At 41.7% G+C, this 17435-nt stretch overlaps 2 protein-coding genes across 3 annotated transcripts; one reads left to right on the top strand and one right to left on the bottom strand.

The window, feature by feature from the left end:
- The first annotated feature begins 246 nt into the window (after positions 1 to 246).
- On the top strand, positions 247 to 7303 carry LOC144933737 (cysteine and glycine-rich protein 2-like). The gene is made up of 5 exons (XM_078858808.1): positions 247 to 370; positions 2812 to 2971; positions 4195 to 4333; positions 5334 to 5427; positions 6850 to 7303. Exons 1-5 carry the CDS (start codon positions 259 to 261, stop codon positions 6924 to 6926), a joined length of 582 nt encoding a protein of 193 aa, XP_078714934.1. The 5' UTR covers positions 247 to 258; the 3' UTR covers positions 6927 to 7303.
- A 2829-nt stretch (positions 7304 to 10132) lies between these two features.
- Positions 10133 to 15135, bottom strand: GOLT1B (golgi transport 1B). Of its 2 annotated transcripts, none has more exons than XM_078859066.1 (5): positions 14924 to 15135; positions 13461 to 13552; positions 13116 to 13294; positions 12584 to 12665; positions 10133 to 11725 (listed from the first exon to the last, which is right to left on the bottom strand). In XM_078859066.1, the coding sequence occupies exons 1-5, from the start codon at positions 14946 to 14948 to the stop codon at positions 11687 to 11689; spliced, it is 417 nt and encodes a 138-aa protein (XP_078715192.1). In that variant the 5' UTR covers positions 14949 to 15135; the 3' UTR covers positions 10133 to 11686. The 2 variants fall into 2 exon arrangements, with proteins under 2 accessions (XP_078715192.1, XP_078715193.1); XM_078859067.1 differs by lacking the exon at positions 14924 to 15135 and adding an exon at positions 14406 to 14620.
- Positions 15136 to 17435: the final 2300 nt, after the last annotated feature.

Here is a 17435-nt window from a genome sequence, read left to right as displayed (position 1 = left end):
CAATGTTGTGGTTTCACCCTTCAACACACCGGTGGGCTAAAGCAGTGAACTATTTGTCTTTTGTCAACGTGACACTTTTTTGCTGATTAGCCGTGTCGGGTGGTGGAGGGTTACGACACATTTATAAATAACGCGATCTAAACCCAAAAACGTTGATTATGAATAATATTGGTCGCGAAAGCCTACCGTGTTAAACTCCACCATCTTGTGGATTGACTGACCCTGGGACCTGTGTGGGCAGATTCCTCCTGGGGCACGATGTCGCAATGGGGAGGAGGCGCTCACTGCGGTACGTGTGGCAAGGTGGTGTTCCACGCGGAGGAGGTGCAGTGCGATGGGCGCAGCTACCACCGCCCCTGCTTCCAGTGCTGTGAGTAGCAACGCCTGAGCCACCCACGGTGAAAATTAGCGGCACCACTGCTCAATATCAGCTGGAGCAGTCCGGAACTCTGGTCCGGGAATTATTTTGGCATGCCACATCCTTTACTCCTTGTTTCCTCCTCATTGTACCCTATAATCCTAGGATTCTGGTCATAGGTGTATTGGAATATAGGGTACAATAAATGTAGGCATACTATGCATAGGCATACCTCGTACTCTAGTGGTAGTCCCTTACGCCGATAATGCTTACTCCAAGCCAGCCTAAGCAGGGTTCTGGAAAATATCGAGTGAGAAATTAGGCCCTCAGTGGCACGCCAGAAGACATTTTGACATGCCCATCATATAAATGTAAACATGTATTGATTATTAGTGCATGACTGCAGCCTCCCTTTAAAGAGGGGGTCATCTTCAGCATCAATCTGCATCCGCAACTCCACATGCTGGCAGCTGTACTGCCTGGTGAATGTGGTCCTGTCCATTGATGGCGGCTTGCATTCTGCAGGGTGACTTTGTAAACGTTGAGATGCCAAGGTGGTATCAGATTGATGATTCTTCTTGGTTTTTTCGGTAAAGTCACGTAGAAGGGAAATAATAAAATAATAAAAATAAAACATAATAAAATACAATTCTCACGACGTTTCGGCCACAACGCAAGCAGCCGTTCTCAGGTGAAGAACAGGTTTGTCGGAAAGACAGCGTCTGAATCATTCAGAAGAAGATGAATCCCTGCAGTCACGAAAGCTTTAAATCGAAATTTGATTGATGACTAATAAGTATAGTACAGACATGGTTACCTTAAGGCTTAAGTACAACATATATACATTTAAAAACATCGATTCTTACACACGTGATCCAATGTATAACTGGCGTAACAATTAATATTTAACGATACATCGTGTCATTTAACCTGTCTACCAATTAGCATGAGATTTTGCAAATGTTAACATTCTGAAAACTGGTGTGAATTGTAATCCAGTTCATTTAACCAATGGGGTTTTCGGGTTGTGCCGCGTGTTTTTTTGGCACGATGCCCGACATTTCGCTCCACGTGCTCGAACCTTCAGGAACAATTCATTTCTTGGGAGCACTACATCAGACGTAATGTCAAATAACGCACAGAGCAACCGTAATACACACGGGACTGCACAAGATATGCAGTAATTGAGACATATACACACTAAATCTTTACTCATCTTAGAGGGCTCTAGTTAGCTACGAAGCTTATATTCCTGGTTCTTTCGAAAAATAAAAAATGCAATTAAACATACATAAATAAAAGTAAAAAACCCACGACGTTTCGATCGCAACACAAGCAGTCTTCATCATAATGCGGTTTTCATCATGATGAAGACCCCTTTTGTTGCGATTGAAACGTCGTGGGTTTTCTGCTTTTATTTTTTTTACTGATTATTAGTATTTTTTATTTGTTATTTTAATTTTATTTCAATATTTTTCTTTTCTATCTACGTGACTTTACCGAAAGAACCAAGAATATTAATTCCTGCAGTCACGAAAACTTTAAAAGCTACGAAGCTCGGTTTTGCAGATGCCCAGTAGGGGCAGGTCAGCAAGTCACGTCAACAAAAATACAATAAAGGATGCAAGAGTAATATAAGAATAGGTTGTATCCTTTCTGGCAACCACTTTTTGAGGTTTGGCTCTAAAGAAAGCTGTCTCTGGTGTGGACCAATGAGTTTCAAAGACAATTCATACACTACCAGAGCATGTTTTTTGTTTGCATGTTCACCACAAGTATCTGTGGTAAATGCAAACATGATTCCTTGCAAAAAGGTTTAATTTTGGTTTTTTAACATCTTAACACCTGTTTATTCGCCAGAAAGGGTAAAACCTATTCTTATACTTTGATACTGGAAATGGAGGTCCCATGATACAAGAGTCATCTCGAGAAGAATTTAAGTAGTTCGCTAAAACGTGAATAATTAAATACATATCAATAAAGCATGGACATACAAATTGCAGTAGTAAATAAATTCCTGCACATTTGTCAAGACCAAGGGTCAGCGACCTGCGGCTCCGGAACCGCATGCGGCTCTTTAAGGACCACTTCTTGACGTTATATATGAAGGACAACCGTCTCGTTTTCACATTCATTGCGGCTCTTGAAATATTGAGGGGTTTTTTTTACTGAATTCTAGAAAAATGGATCTTCTTGTTATTTTGGTTGTCAAGACCAAATGTAAGTTTGGGCAAGGCAGCAAAACGACAACAATAGACCATGACCACACGAAACTGGAGGGCCACACATACACAGCAGACCCTGGAAAGAGGGTGCCCTGCAGCCTGATGTCAAGGGGTGGTGGGTTGGTAACTCTCATAGCATGTGAATCTCGACGTCTGTGAAAAAGAGCTCATCGAATTCTTCCAGTGCAAATACATATTCTGAATCATTGATCCTGCGTGCCCTGGCAGTGGTGTGTCACAAAGCCCTGGAGACATCAACGGTGACTGTGCACGGCGATGAGATCTACTGCCAGCCCTGCTACTCTCGCAAGTATGGCCCCAAGGGATACGGCTTTGGCCAGGGCGCTGGTGCCCTCAGCATGGATGGCGGTGGCGTCATGGCACATAGGTACGACCCCCTCCTCCATCACCTCCTCACTGTCCTGCTCAAAAACATTGCCCTAGATATACCCATTTGAAAAATCCTCCTTTTAAGAAACTTGGGGCAAGTGCTGTTCGCGTTTTGAATGCTCAACACCAACGCATTTGTCTCCCCCGGTGTGGTAGTTTTCACACTGCGTCAGGTACTCATTTAAGGCTGAGTCGACCTGGGGGAGGCCCAGGACCGATTCAAATATTGGCCTCTGTTATTGGTTATGAGCGGGAATCTAAATGAGTTGCTGGAATTGTAGAGCAGTGCGCTAACCACTGTCCCACCGTACCCATGCCGCTAGAAATACATACTTATTGAGTGGTTATGACATTAAAACTGCTCAATAAATATATAGTATCCTTTATTAAACCAGGAGATGAAAGCAGACCCATTAAGACACAATAAACATATGTAAGAATAATAAATCGCATCTTTATTGTGACATTTTGCAAACTATTCAGCGAATGTGCACTTGCAATGCTTTGTGTACATTTTAAAAGGAAAATTTCATTTCACGATGGTAATACGCTATAATGGGATGCCTGATGAAACAGTAAATGGTTACATCTCAGCTGTGCATCCTTTATAAAATTGCTTAAAAGAAATGTGTGTGTAGGTTGAACCTTTGTAAACATTACGACTAAAAAAATTAATCATTTCCTGCCACAATTACATTTAGTGGAATCTCTCAGTGTAATAATGTCGCTACGGTGTATGCCCTCAAATAATAATAAAATGCCCTTCACACAGGAAAGCCTTCCTGAATCTTTAAGCTTGTTTTCTGAGGAATTGAATACATGTCAAACAAGCATTCATTTGAATAATAGGTGGTTGGTGTGTGTTAAAAAATCCTTGAGCTGATTTTGACTTTAATTAGTAATTTAATGCCAACTTCTATATCCTTTATACCAAATTTAATGTAAAAAATGTTTGACCCCTTTATTCACTATTTTAAACAAAGTGCATGCACAGCCACTGACACGCGGAGCAGTAAAGCCAACATTTTCCAATTATTTACACAAGCAACAGAATGCGATTTCGGTATGCTGCTGTTTGGCGTTCATCCAATTAACGCAAGTAATCTCAAATTCTCCTGAGCTCGGCAATACAGGAGGAGAGAGAGAGAGAGAGCGAAAGCGCAGCCTCCCTCTCGCGTGGCCTAATTGTGCGCGCTGTGGCACGGCGACTGATGGCATCAGCAGCAGCAGCAACAGGGCCAAGCGCCAGGGAGGAGCGTCCGTGAATAAGCTGGCCCAGCGGTTTGGCGGGGCGGCAGACGCCTGCTCCCGATGCACAAAGGCCGTCTACGCCGCAGAGAAAATCGTGGGCGCCGGAAAGGTGGGCCCTGCCTGATTAAAAATTTTCCACTTAATTTATTTGTATTTTTCCCCAGGTCCCGTAAATGTATATGGAGTGGTCTTGCCAATGATGTATGTTAATCCAGAAGCATTTGTTTAACAGGTCTGACTGCTGATGAGACCCAGAACATTGAAACCGGGTTGAGAGGTGGTTTTATCTAAAGAAATGCAGCTTAATGTTGGTCCGGAAAGCCAATATATTTTTGGAATGATTATTTTCGTCGCTTATATGTGGAGACATAGAACAGTACAGTCAACTCTATATTTATCCATAGCTGGATTGTTCGAATGGCAAATTAACCATAAATAACGCGATCTAACCCAAAAACGTTGATTATGAATAGATTAACCATACTTGCAAAAACAACAAAAAGTTATAATTGTACGCGCACACTGGATTAATTATTTTGTGGATCCTCTCTTCCGACTGAGGGCACATATGGCCACAAACTAGTCGGCAGGTAAACGGAATACTTTAAGAAATAATTATAGCACATACCACCACATTCTATATCTTCACCCCCATCCATAGGTAACAAACACAAAATATTTCCTTCGGTATAATATTTATGTTGTGAATCTCGCTTATCTGCTCGACCCGTCTCCCCATTAACCCCGGATAATTAAAAGTTGACTATGCACTTCGATCAGCAATGATGTGTGAATGAGTGCGTGCCAATGCATCGTTTCTGCTTCCACGTGCACACACTATTCCCCCCCCATGCATTGTTTCTGCTTCCACGTGCACACACTATATGTTTTCCCCCCATGCATCGTTTCTGCTTCCACGTGCACACACTATATGTTTTCCCCCCATGCATCGTTTCTGCTTCCGCGTGCACACACTATATGTTTTCCCCCCATGCATCGTTTCTGCTTCCACGTGCACACACTATATGTTTTCCCCCCATGCATCGTTTCTGCTTCCACGTGCACACACTATTCCCCTCCCCCCCCTCCCCCATGCATTGTTTCCCCAGCCTTGGCACAAGAGCTGCTTCCGCTGTGCCAAATGTGGCAAGGGCCTGGAATCTACCACTGTCACTGACCGTGATGGAGAGCTCTATTGTAAAGGTACAATTATTGCACCAGAATTTTGATGCGCAGCATATAATTACAATACGGTGAACGGTTTCTCGGTGGATCTCCAAGGTAACTCCAATGTTAATACGAGCTTTCTCGAGCATTCAAATTGAACACTATTTATCGTAGAATTGCCTTATTTTGGCTCTATGTGCATTATTGCATTTTTGTGTGTATGTGTAAATATGCTGTGTATGTGCAGGGGAGGAGTAAGTGACACAGCGGTTAGTACACATATGCTTTTAACCTGTAAACATGAGTTCAAGTCCCAGCTGCAGAAGTGGCGAGTGATATTTGAACTGGTTTTTCCTGGCCTCCCCTTCACAAAGCATCACAAACCATTGCCACGTCTGACATGACATGGACAGGACTTCATCCAGCAGTTGATTGACACCTCATGTTGTCTATGTGCATATGCCACAGTGCCTTCATAGGTGCTCGCTAACAGTACTTGCTCCAAAAGTCTGTCAAGGCTGTCAGAAGGATATTTGATGCTGGCCCTCTGCGGGAGGGTGCAGTAGTGTAGCGGCAAGCACTGCGCTGCCAACACCAGTAACGATTATCAGAACCGGTCCTGGGCCTCCCCTAGGTCAACTCAGCCTAAAATAAGTACCTGGTGCAGTGCGTAAACATCACCACTGGGGAGACGAAGGCGGCCGGGCATGGTTGCTGGCCACCTAACCCCCTCGTGTGCCATTCCCGCCTTCTTCACAGGTGCTACTCGCTAACAGCACTTGCCCCAACAGTCTGTACAGGCTACACGGGGGACCTTTGATACTGGTCCATTGTGGGTCCTAAGCAGACATTGTTTTTGGAGGTGCCCCCTTTTTTGATTTATCAACTTAAAGTTATCTGACCTAAGAGATACAGACAAGAGACACTGTATACTGTATGTATTGAGATTAGAGAAGGGAGATACAAACAAGATAGAGATTAATTAGCTTTCTGATTCTGGGGACCCTTCAGCTGTTTGGGACCCTAAGCGCTTGCTGAGTTTGTTTATGCCGAGCACCACCACTGCTCATATGGCTAGTATTGATGAAATTAAATTATGTATCAAAACAAAGACAAAGATCACCCGTATAGCCTCAACAGGCTGTTGGGGCAAGTGCTGTTAGCGAGCACCTATGAAGGCAGGCACGGCACACGAGGGGGTGGGTGGCCAGCAACACGCCCGGCCGCCTTTGTCTTCCTACTTGCAATGTTTTTACACACCGCACAAGGTACTCATTTGAGGCTGAGTCGACCTAGGGGAGGCCCAAGACCAGTTCAGATAATGGTCACCGGTGTTGGCCGTGAGCGGGAATGGAACTCAGATCGCCGGGTTCATAGCGCAGCACGCAAAGCGTTGCACCACCGCTCCCCACCACATACACACACACTCAAAGTAACGTACTCGCGTTTATTTTTCAGGCTGCTATGCAAAATACTTTGGACCCAAAGGCGTTGGGTTTGGCCAAGGCGCTGGAGCACTGGCGCACACCCAATGAGCCATAAGGTGACCACCGTGAACAGAACGTGCACATTGAGATCCGTCAGAAAAGCCGAGCAGGCATGTTTAATACAATGTGTAAGATTGATGTCCCCAAAATACATATATCTATAATCAAATTGTGAAAGGAGTCTAAAGGATCCATTGAAAGTTCCTGTGTATTTTTGGCAATAACAAGATGACGTTATTTGCTGTGTGTGTGGAATTGGGACGTTTACAATTTAACGTTTTGACATTAGCAGTAATACTGTGTACATTTTAGAATCGTCAGTCCTTTAATTGTAGAGGCAAGCCCCGCAGATTACATGGTAGAATAATTGTATTTCTTCTTACTACACGAGCATAGGGTGAGAATACTTTGTGGTATAAAACCTGTGGTCTCTGCCAGCAACTCATATAATACGAGCACGTTTGCCACGGTGTAATGGTTATCAAACTGGACTTGCAATCCAGGGGTTGGTAGTTCAATCCCCAAGCATAGCAGTTGGAACAACCGGCATGTTTCTTAAATTCACTCCACCTCCTCCCATGCCTCTGTCCACCGGGCAGTATAAACGGGTGAAACAAACTTAGTCGATTGGCCGGTCGAGTATAAAGTGAAGGTGTTCCCACCTCTTTGTAAACATGTGGCCAATGTGGAAGAGTGGCCAAATACCCTCTTAGAGGGGCTCTCTAGAGCTCCCTCTAGAGTCTAGTCCATGGATGGATGCCCTTCTGCCAGCAGTGGCATGGGCAATACATTGCAACACACACTGATAGCCACATTTTTTTCCCCCACATGTTCTGAAATAACGTTTGGCCACGACTGGCCAATGTACATTAGAGTACATTTTCATTGGGTTTACCGACATCAGTGACAGAGGTTTTATGGTTACTCTTTGGCCCTGTTATATTACCATTATTCAGTGTAAGATAACTGACACATGTTGCCTGCGATAGGCAGCTCATTTGCGAAAGAAAAAAAAGAGCGTATCCCTTCTGGATCTTACAGCTCTGCTCAAAGCCCAGTTTTGCAAAAAAATCCAGGACTGCATTTCCTCACTGCCACATGTCTCTTTGAAGGAAGTGTCGACAATGTGCAAACATTCACGCTCCTAACTGCTCGCATTTGCACATCACACAAAGGGTGACGGTTTCCAAACAGCCACTAATGTGTGAGACGTTACCACTGCGTCCATATGTCCAACCTATGCACAAGAAGTTGGGGGTGAGTTGTCAGAAGAGGTCGGGAAGGCATGGGTCAGTGACGTGTGTGCTTTTATTTTTATGCGCCGTCTTTTTTTTAAACATATATTGCTTACGTTGTAGCGACATTCTCTTACGTGGACATTTTTTGCTGTTTGCCATCCAACGACTCCGCCAATCGCATTTCTTACCACCAACTAAACTCACTTAGTACCTGCTACACCTATCACCTGATTCATCATCGCTCAACTCCTCCAGCACTCGGCTCCGTCATCACCCAATTTACCAATCACCTGGTTCCCCAATCACCCAGTTCCTCCACTCACACACATTCATATCATGGCTACCTTGTTTGTATCTCTATATTCCTCAAGAACTCAGCTCCTAGATTAATTTCTGCAGAAACGGTTTAGAACCTTATTCTTGGTTCTTTCGGTAGAAGGGAAATAATAAATAATAATAAAATAATATAAATATATGACAATTAAAAATTCTCACGACGTTTCGACTGCAACACAAGCAATCACCTTCTACGTGACTTCACCGAAAGAACCAAGAATATGAATCCCTGCAGTCACGAAAGCTTTAAATCAAAATTTTAGAACCTACCACCCCCGTCCCTGTCGTTCAATGCTGTGCATCAGTTAAACAAGTTATACTAAATTTGTGTTAAAGGTTGTACAAACTATGCTGTGCTCTGGAGACCACAATTGTTCGTTCAAACGTGTACTGTACTGGTGTTATTGTTGTTACTTAACAATAAAAATTGTGAACTCGGAGCACGCTCTGTGTGTTTTACAACATTCGAGCATCACGTGAGACGAGAATTAACTCCACACACGGCATGGACAATGACCCCTGATCATCACAATAAGAAACCAAGTCCGATTGCCCTCCCAGGCACAGACTACAGACTACATTCTATATGGACCAGAGATGGCATCTTACATTCCCATAATAAACCGCATATAATATACATTAACCTTACACACAATGCCTGCGAGAGGATGTATATAGCCATGTCTACAGCACACCCACTAGACTCCAGACAGCACTGCAATACAAAGCAATAATGCAGCTCGCTGCACATGAGCAGTGGCACGTAAGGCCATATACTGTAACAAATAGACCATACAGCATATTGGCTGCATGTGCGTTGTTAAACTTTCACAGGTTAAAACATATTCTCACTTAAAACTATATCAGCCTTGACCTATCCACTGCTGGATGAAGGCTGCTGGGCACAATCCCATTTCTGGCACAAGAGTTTATCTCGTTGCGATATCTCCCCCATTGGCTACTATTTTATCACCAGGCTTGTCCATCAGCCATAAACCCCTTGAAGCGATGTGCCTCATCAACATTCCTCTTTGAGTCTCTCCGTTTAACTACAAACGTGCATCTCTCGTGTGTTTCTGTGAACTTTTCAGCTTTGTTCCGTATTTTTGGTAGTTTATATTGATCAATGGTAGGTAATATATATACCGATTGAAGCGTTCTTCAGGCACAATGGTGTGTTGCTTTTCATGATCATATGCATTTGTTTTAAAACTGCTGTAACTCTCAACATTTCATCATTTTAATAGCAATCGGCCTTCAAAATGTATAGGTATATTCTGTTTCCTAGCAACGTCCAACCATCAATTAATCTAATTTTGTTCATCAAACGTGTACATGCCATTTGTTTTGCTCAAATTGAGATTTTACTCTTCACCATTTTCCTGTAGTTAATTTCCACTGGTTGTAATAGCGAGTTGTCAGCAAATGGGATGGCTAATACTTTCACCATTTATCTTTAATCCTTTATTTCTTTAATACAACTTTCAAAAAAATCATTTTTTAAATGGCACTGAATAGCTGGGATTAGAGCACATTTCTTTGAATGACTCAACTTATGATTACTTCAGAATTGTAAACTATCAACTTCACCATAAACTAAGCTGATCTGAAACCATTACCACAGAAAACACACTTTAATATACAAATTAATTAATACAAATTATTACAATATGATGTCGTGGAGTTATAAAATACCAAAAAACACTTTCTGATAAGTGCTGTCCGTTTATTTTACACCTATTGATGCAGTTTTTTTTGTTAAAGACGATGTTAAACCAGCAAGATTTCATCATCTGTATGGAAAAAAGTGTACACAATTCCTGATGTCGCACAAAAGGCCCACCCTTCAATGTAAACGTTTGTATGCCTTTACATTTCGTAAATAATTCAAAACCAAATTCCGCTTGCTTGTCTCAAGTTTGAAGATTAAGGCCCCTTACAAAACTGATAAGAGACGAGAGCTCTTCTTGATGGCAAAATCAACACGCCCTTGTCACTTCTTTTTGCGTTTACACGTAAAAAAAAATTGCTTAAAATTAAAACCCCCCAAACAAACTAGGGGTTAAATATTGTGTAATATACATTTCCAAATCATAGTAAAAGCTCGAAACAAACATTTGTCAGTTTAAAATTAAGCACACTTTTTATACAGGCCTTGACTCAGTGCATTGATGAGTGTACAGCACCGCCTAGTGGCGCCACACGCTCATAGCAGACACGTTATGGAAGACGAGGCATGTAACCATTGGTCCACTCACGATTTGATGAATTAAGAGTACCGCAATTCGGCTCAAGAATCGAATTGTATTCAACACTGCGATGATATTTAGCGCCTCTAGTGGTGCGTAAAATGCGGTGGACAAAATTTTTTTTTTCCTCGACAAATCGTTACATGCCTACAAAAATAACGTTTGAAAACACTTTCAATTGCTAAAAGTCAACTTCAAATCTATAATTTGTCTGTGTCCCTACCAGCACCAACAAAGGCCGTGTTTCTGCTATTTTTGTTTCAATGAAACATTTGGATGTACAGTATTTTAAGTTGCAAGATTGCAGAATTGTACAGATGTTTTAATGCTAATATTTAAAGCACGTGACATAAAACAGTTCTTACAGAACTTAACAAGGAGTTTATTTTACATCACTGTACCACGTACAACATGGATAGTGTTTTGTGTACAATCTAAGCAGTAGAAATATACATCAAACCTTTGAAATGCCTCTGTTTCTACAGAAATTTCAAAATATCAAGCATAAGATGCATGCTTGAATTTCTACTGAAAACCTTTAACCTTGCTTCATTATAAATGCGACTGTGTGGAGTTAAAATGTTTACATATTCCAACTCACTCAAATCAAAGTATTTTTGCATGATTAAACACAATAATTTGATATTACCGCCAACAGAACATTAATTCTTAAATCATTGGAATCAGCTAATGACCAAGTAATGCATTAATATTACAGTATTTCACTTCAAAAGCTCAAAATGGGGTCTTATAAAAATTAAGCAAAATAAATTACAAAAAACAAAGTCTTGGCGTTTGTGTTTCCATGCAGTGTTTATGATCCAATATAATAAACACTTTTATCCAGACAATGCGTTTAGACCTCCAGTGTCCAGTCTGTGTTTGGAGGGCTTTCTTTTAAATGTGTTGCTATGCCATTAACATCTTCACGCACTGCACAGAGAGCTGTAGTCTTGTTCTTTGACCCTTCTTAGTGGAAAGCATATCACACCATCGTGTCACTCTCTCCAATTTTGTCCACCAGCTGCAACAAAAATACAACAGAAAAGTTTTTCCTCACAAACCCCCTTGCTTGCAAAATCTTATCAGTGAAGTCAGAGGATGTAAAATGCCTGCCCTTTTCCACAATCAACGGTTTGCAATTATCAGACAATAGGCAATGGAAACACTTTATCAGGACTGTAATCCCTTGGCTGCACAAAGTTTCCACACATGAGATGAGTTCCCCAATGTTTCTAGGTGACATACAAGTTCAAAAGCACACTATCACAGACAACAGGAGTTCTATATTAAAATTGAGTGTATTATAAATGCAGACATTTAACATTATTATTGCACCTAATTGCAGTAAGCATGGCAAATAAAAATTACAATTCATGCAGAAACAAAAAAATGTATTGCACAGATTTGGACCAATACTGTTAAATGAAAAAGCATTACTGTGCATTGCCATATGATCAGTGTCCGTAGCACTGGTTTCAGCCAATACAGTACAGCACATGTGGAATTTGCTAGCACAAGTTCAAAGATCATAACGTAGATATTTGAATTCGTTCTATATTTAATCATAATTAAGCAACCGGTATATTCTTTATTTACAGAATCTTACAGAACATTTAAATAATTTTAAATATGGGATATTCTCAAATGTGGTTGTGTTGAACATTTTCAACGTACAAGAGATAACATACCTTTACAACTTCCATGCATTTACTTTAACAGAAGAAACATAACATTAAATTCAAGTTCCATCACTTCATTCGTAAAGCAATGTTGTTTAATAGTAAACGCTGGAAAATTCCTCATCGATTACAACTCAAAGCCAAGAATTCTTTCTTTCCTATAAAAAAGCAGCACAATATTAGATTGGGTTCCAACTTACCGAACTTAATCCAGGTAAATTCAATATGGACCCCAAAACTGGAATTCGCCTGATAAATCCAATCACGATTGGGAAAAATCCTCTGCAAATTAAAAAGAAAACCAACACATGCAAGTGAGAATATATCACCAATCAGACACGACTGTGAACATTCCATTGGATAATATTAAACCAGAGAAAGAAATTACATAACGCTCACCCAGAGGGTGTATGTTGAACTTCTTTCACACCATACATAGCCAACCGCATGCCTGACAACCCCTTATCAGTGCCTACCTTATAACAGACCAATTCAGACTTTATGGTTCCCCCGTGCCCTTATAAATCTCAACGTTCATCCGACAAAGCCTGTATTGAAACGGCCGTACGCCGTATGGAACTAACCATGATATTTCCCTGCATAAGAATACGGGTAAACCGTATGGGTTGACAGGTATGCAACCGTGTTCATCAGAGGTGCGATATCATTAATAAACCACAACTGATCTAAATGCTGGCCCGAGCACTGAAACTCCAGCACATTCATTCTTACCGGAATAGAAGGAAGAAGCCATATATTTCCAGCACCATACCGATCATCGGCCACCCCACAAGCACGATCAGAATCCCACCAAAGAAGAACGCTGCAGCCCGCAACTTATGCTTCTGGAAGAAGAACCGGAAAGTCCTCTCCAGGCCAATGACAAAAGCCAGGCCGGCCAGAAACAAAATCTGCAGAACAATTACACGGAAGAAAAGACACATTTGTAATCCACGACTTAAACAAGTTCGGAAAATAACAAGCAATGGTGCTGGAACGCAGTACGTGGAATAATATACATTGCATTATCAATTTAATACAGCATTAAGTAATTTTGTAACGCATGGCTGGACTTACATTTCCGATGGCCAGAAGTGCTTTGTCAAAGAACAGCATCATCCCGAAGAAGAGGAAAAACACCCCAAATCCAGTTAACCCCATCCCAATCTCTGCAAAAAAAGACAAAGTTTTACATTTGGTTGAGTTTTCTTGGCATAAAAAATGTAGATAAAATATACTTTCTGGTATGTCGTGTAGTCACTGCAATTCATACCATTAATACCATGCATTATTTTGCACGCCTTCAAAATGTCAGGCGTGTAAAAGTAATGTGATATATGAATGGTATGAACTGCAGTGAATACACTTATATCACATTTAGGTTTCTGAAATATTGAAACAGAAAATATCCCAATAGACATTCTCTTTAATGCTAAAATAACAGGAATATTATGACGCTTTGTGTGATGGTAAATCAGTTGCTGGGGTATCTGGAATATTCCTGAGTTGAAAGCCCAGTTAATGTAGACGTATCCCATTCATCGCCTGTTGAGGCATTCCCATATTGAGATATAAATAAATACAATCCTCAGAATATTAAAGAGATATGTTAAATAACGTTAAAGCGCATAGTTAATTCTTGCGAATCAGAATATCCTGGTTCTCCTGAATGTTCACCTGTTAATCAAGTAACTTAATTACAGTATCTTACCACTAACTCTAATACCTTGAGGCTATCGTTAATGGACTGTTAGTGGTAATAGCAAAGCAATAATTACTTGGCAGAAGCTCCTTTGTAATGTCACGGGCTAATGAAAGAGAATGGATGTCACAGATAGTAATTAAATCGCATTACTCTAGAAGTGAATGACATTAGATTGCGTCAACCCATATGCACGGATTCACAGAGCCCACAATCTGCCATCATTGTGGAATTTGACCACATGAACGTGCAATTTCCAACCGGCTCAGGGATGTAAAATAATAATAATACGGAATTTCTCAATGAAAGAACCTAATTACAGTAGACTGTTGAGGCTTAGGCGTTGCTACTCAACACTTGACAGCTTTCAGCTCTTCCTCCATCAGCTCCACGCGCTCAAGGGCTGCGTCTATGAGCTGTCGCACACAAGGTACACCTAGCCTGGCACAAGCGCCGTAGTGACTTCACAGCCACTTCGTGGCGACTGGTGGTTGTGTTGTTGGTGGCGTTTCTTGTTGTTGTTGTCATCACACACGGCCGTGGCACGCTCCGGTGAACACCCAACACAGCAAGAACATTACAACTTTAAAGTTACAGCTCGGACGCTACCACCACCAAGCACCGCGTTGACCTCCCCCCATGACGTCCGCAACACATTTCAAAGCAACTTTTAAAGGCGTGGGACATCGTCTCTATGCAGCCCCCCTGCTCGTACTGGGCGCGCACTCTGACGGGAAACTCATCCCGAGCAAAGTCTTCCGACACTGCCCCTTGACGCGCGGAGCAAACATGAGGCGCTTTGATGCATCAGTCAACCAACGTCGAGGAGGAGACTCACTCTGCGTGTCGGTCACGGAGATCATCGTGGCGGTGGTGGGACGACGAGGACGAGGAGGAAGGGAGGAGGAAGGGAGGATGACTAAGAGAAGGATGATGAGGCGTGGGGGGATCTCAGCTGTTGCTGGTGCCGCCGCCGCAGCCGCGTCGGATCATTCCACGGCCACGTAGACCGCCCGGCGCCACCAGCCAGCAAGGAGCGCTCCCATTGGTCGCACGCGCCACGTCGACCAATGGGAGGCGTCCTTACTGACAGGAAGAGAATTGAAACAAATTCACACGCACGAGCCGTCTTCCGGAATAGGAAGATGCTTCCGTTGCAAGTGAACAGGCGGTAGATATCTTCCGGAATAAGTAAGCAGCTTTCGCTGCAAGTGAACGGGCGGTAGAAGTTTTCTGGAATAGGAAGATGCTTCCGTTACAAGTGAACGGGCGGTAGAAGTCTTCCGGAATCGGAAGATGCTCCCCTTGCAAGTGTCACAGGCGGAAGGTCGCAAGTGAACAGGCGGTAGACGTCTTCCGGAATAGGAAGAGCGAAAAGATTGCAAGCAAAAGGGACGTTTCCTTTTTAGATTTGAAGTTTTCGTGACTGCAAAGGACGTTGTATTTATCTTCCGAAAGAGGAAGATTGCAAGTGAACGGACGGTAGACGTATTCCATGTTTTACGGAAGAGAAAAAGTTTGCAAGTAAACGGACGTTAAATTTCGATTTAAAGCTTTCGTGACAGCAGGGATTCATATTCTTGGTTCTTTCGGTAAAGTCACGTAGAAGGGAAATAATAAAATAATAATAAAAATAATATTACAATAAAATTCTCACGACGTTTCGATTGCAACACAAGCAATCATCATCGTCAAATGGGAAAAACACACCTGATGATGATTGCTTGTGTTGTTGTCATCCTCTTTGGTTCTTTCGGTAAAGTGACGTAGGTAGAAAAATTTAAATAAAACTAAAAATAATAATATATCAGCATACGCTTTGGTTCTTTCGGTAAAGTCACGTGGTTAGACATAAAATAAAACAAATCACGACGTTTCGATTGCAACACAAGCAATCATCATCGTCAGATGGGAAAACCACACCTGATGATGATTGCTTGTGTTGCAATCGAAACGTCGTGATTTGTTTTATTTTATTTCTAACCACGTGACTTTACCGAAAGAACCAAAGCGTATGCTGATATATTATTATTTTTAGTTTTATTTAAAATTTTCTACCTACGTCACTTTACCGAAAGAACCAAAGAGGATGGATTCCTGCAGTTACAAAAGCTTCAAATCACGATTAAGCGGAAGTTGGTTATCTTCCGGAATAGAAAGATTGCAAATGAACGGACGGTAGACCTCTTCCGGAAGAATTGGAAGATACAAAAAAACAAGCGGTAGATTAAATCCTGTTCTGAACCGGTTGAGGAATTGAAAGGAATTGCTCTTCCGGAAGAGGTAGATGAGGTCCGGCAAAAATTTTAAAAAACTGACGGAAGACATCTTCTGCAAACCGTGTGGCTGCCTCTGCAGTGTTGTTGACGACTCTGACGGATGGGCCTTTAAACCACACGAGAGGGTCATTGCCAAAACATGCAGCCACGAAAGCTTAAAATCAAGAATGTTGAAGGCTATTTTAGACATTTCTGAGTCGAACAATTTGCATTATTGTTACTTAAGCATAAAGGTTATACGTTAACAAAATGCTAGCAGCAGCAATAAGGTTAACAAACTGGTGTAAACAACACAATCCAGTATAATGATATTAACACAGGGAGGATGTTATTACAAGTTGAGATAAAATCCCATACTAACCTTAGTCTGACAAACCATACGAACCAGAGTTGTATCCTGAGTCTGAATACTGTACGATAGTAGTTTGTGTCTTACTTCATGATACCCAGTAATAAGACGAGATCACAACAGGCAGGCTCAATCCCATATTGGCCAGTGTTTTCAGTCAATTCGGAGCCACAGTCTGATCCAATAGGGTTCTGCTGTAAGCAGTAGCAAGCCAGCAACCGACTCACCAGTGCTCAAAAGTCTGATCCCCATACTACCCAGAATCTGATCCAAAATTGGCCAGTCTTACCTAAATCCAACACACCGGTGGGCTAAAGTAGTGAACTATTTGTCTTTTGTCAACGTGACACTTTTTTGCTGATTGGCCATGTCGGGTGGTGGAGGGTTATGACAAATTTATAAATAACGCGATCTAACCCAAAAAAGTTTATTATGAATTACCTAGATCCAGTCAGTTTGAATCTCAAGACATTAACTTTCAGTAAAAGTGACATTTCTTGCTAACCAGCAGAGGTGTAACAATTGCCACGCCTTCCCTCCCTGCATCATATAATTATGATAGCATGTTTTCTAATTGGGGATCTAGAGACCATTCTTGGTTGCAGAAATCAAATGGACATTTGGCAGACTTTATATTCGTGCAATTGGATACGTCATGACATTGAGAATCTATATTAATTGATGCAACTACTCACTTGAGTATAGATTTCATGAGTGAGTGA

This window comes from Lampetra fluviatilis, chromosome 8 (genome assembly GCF_964198595.1).
Source record: "Lampetra fluviatilis chromosome 8, kcLamFluv1.1, whole genome shotgun sequence".
Classification (NCBI taxonomy): Eukaryota; Metazoa; Chordata; class Hyperoartia; order Petromyzontiformes; family Petromyzontidae; genus Lampetra; species Lampetra fluviatilis.
Note: the sequence above shows the minus strand (reverse complement) of the source record. Positions and strands in the feature narration are given on the sequence as shown.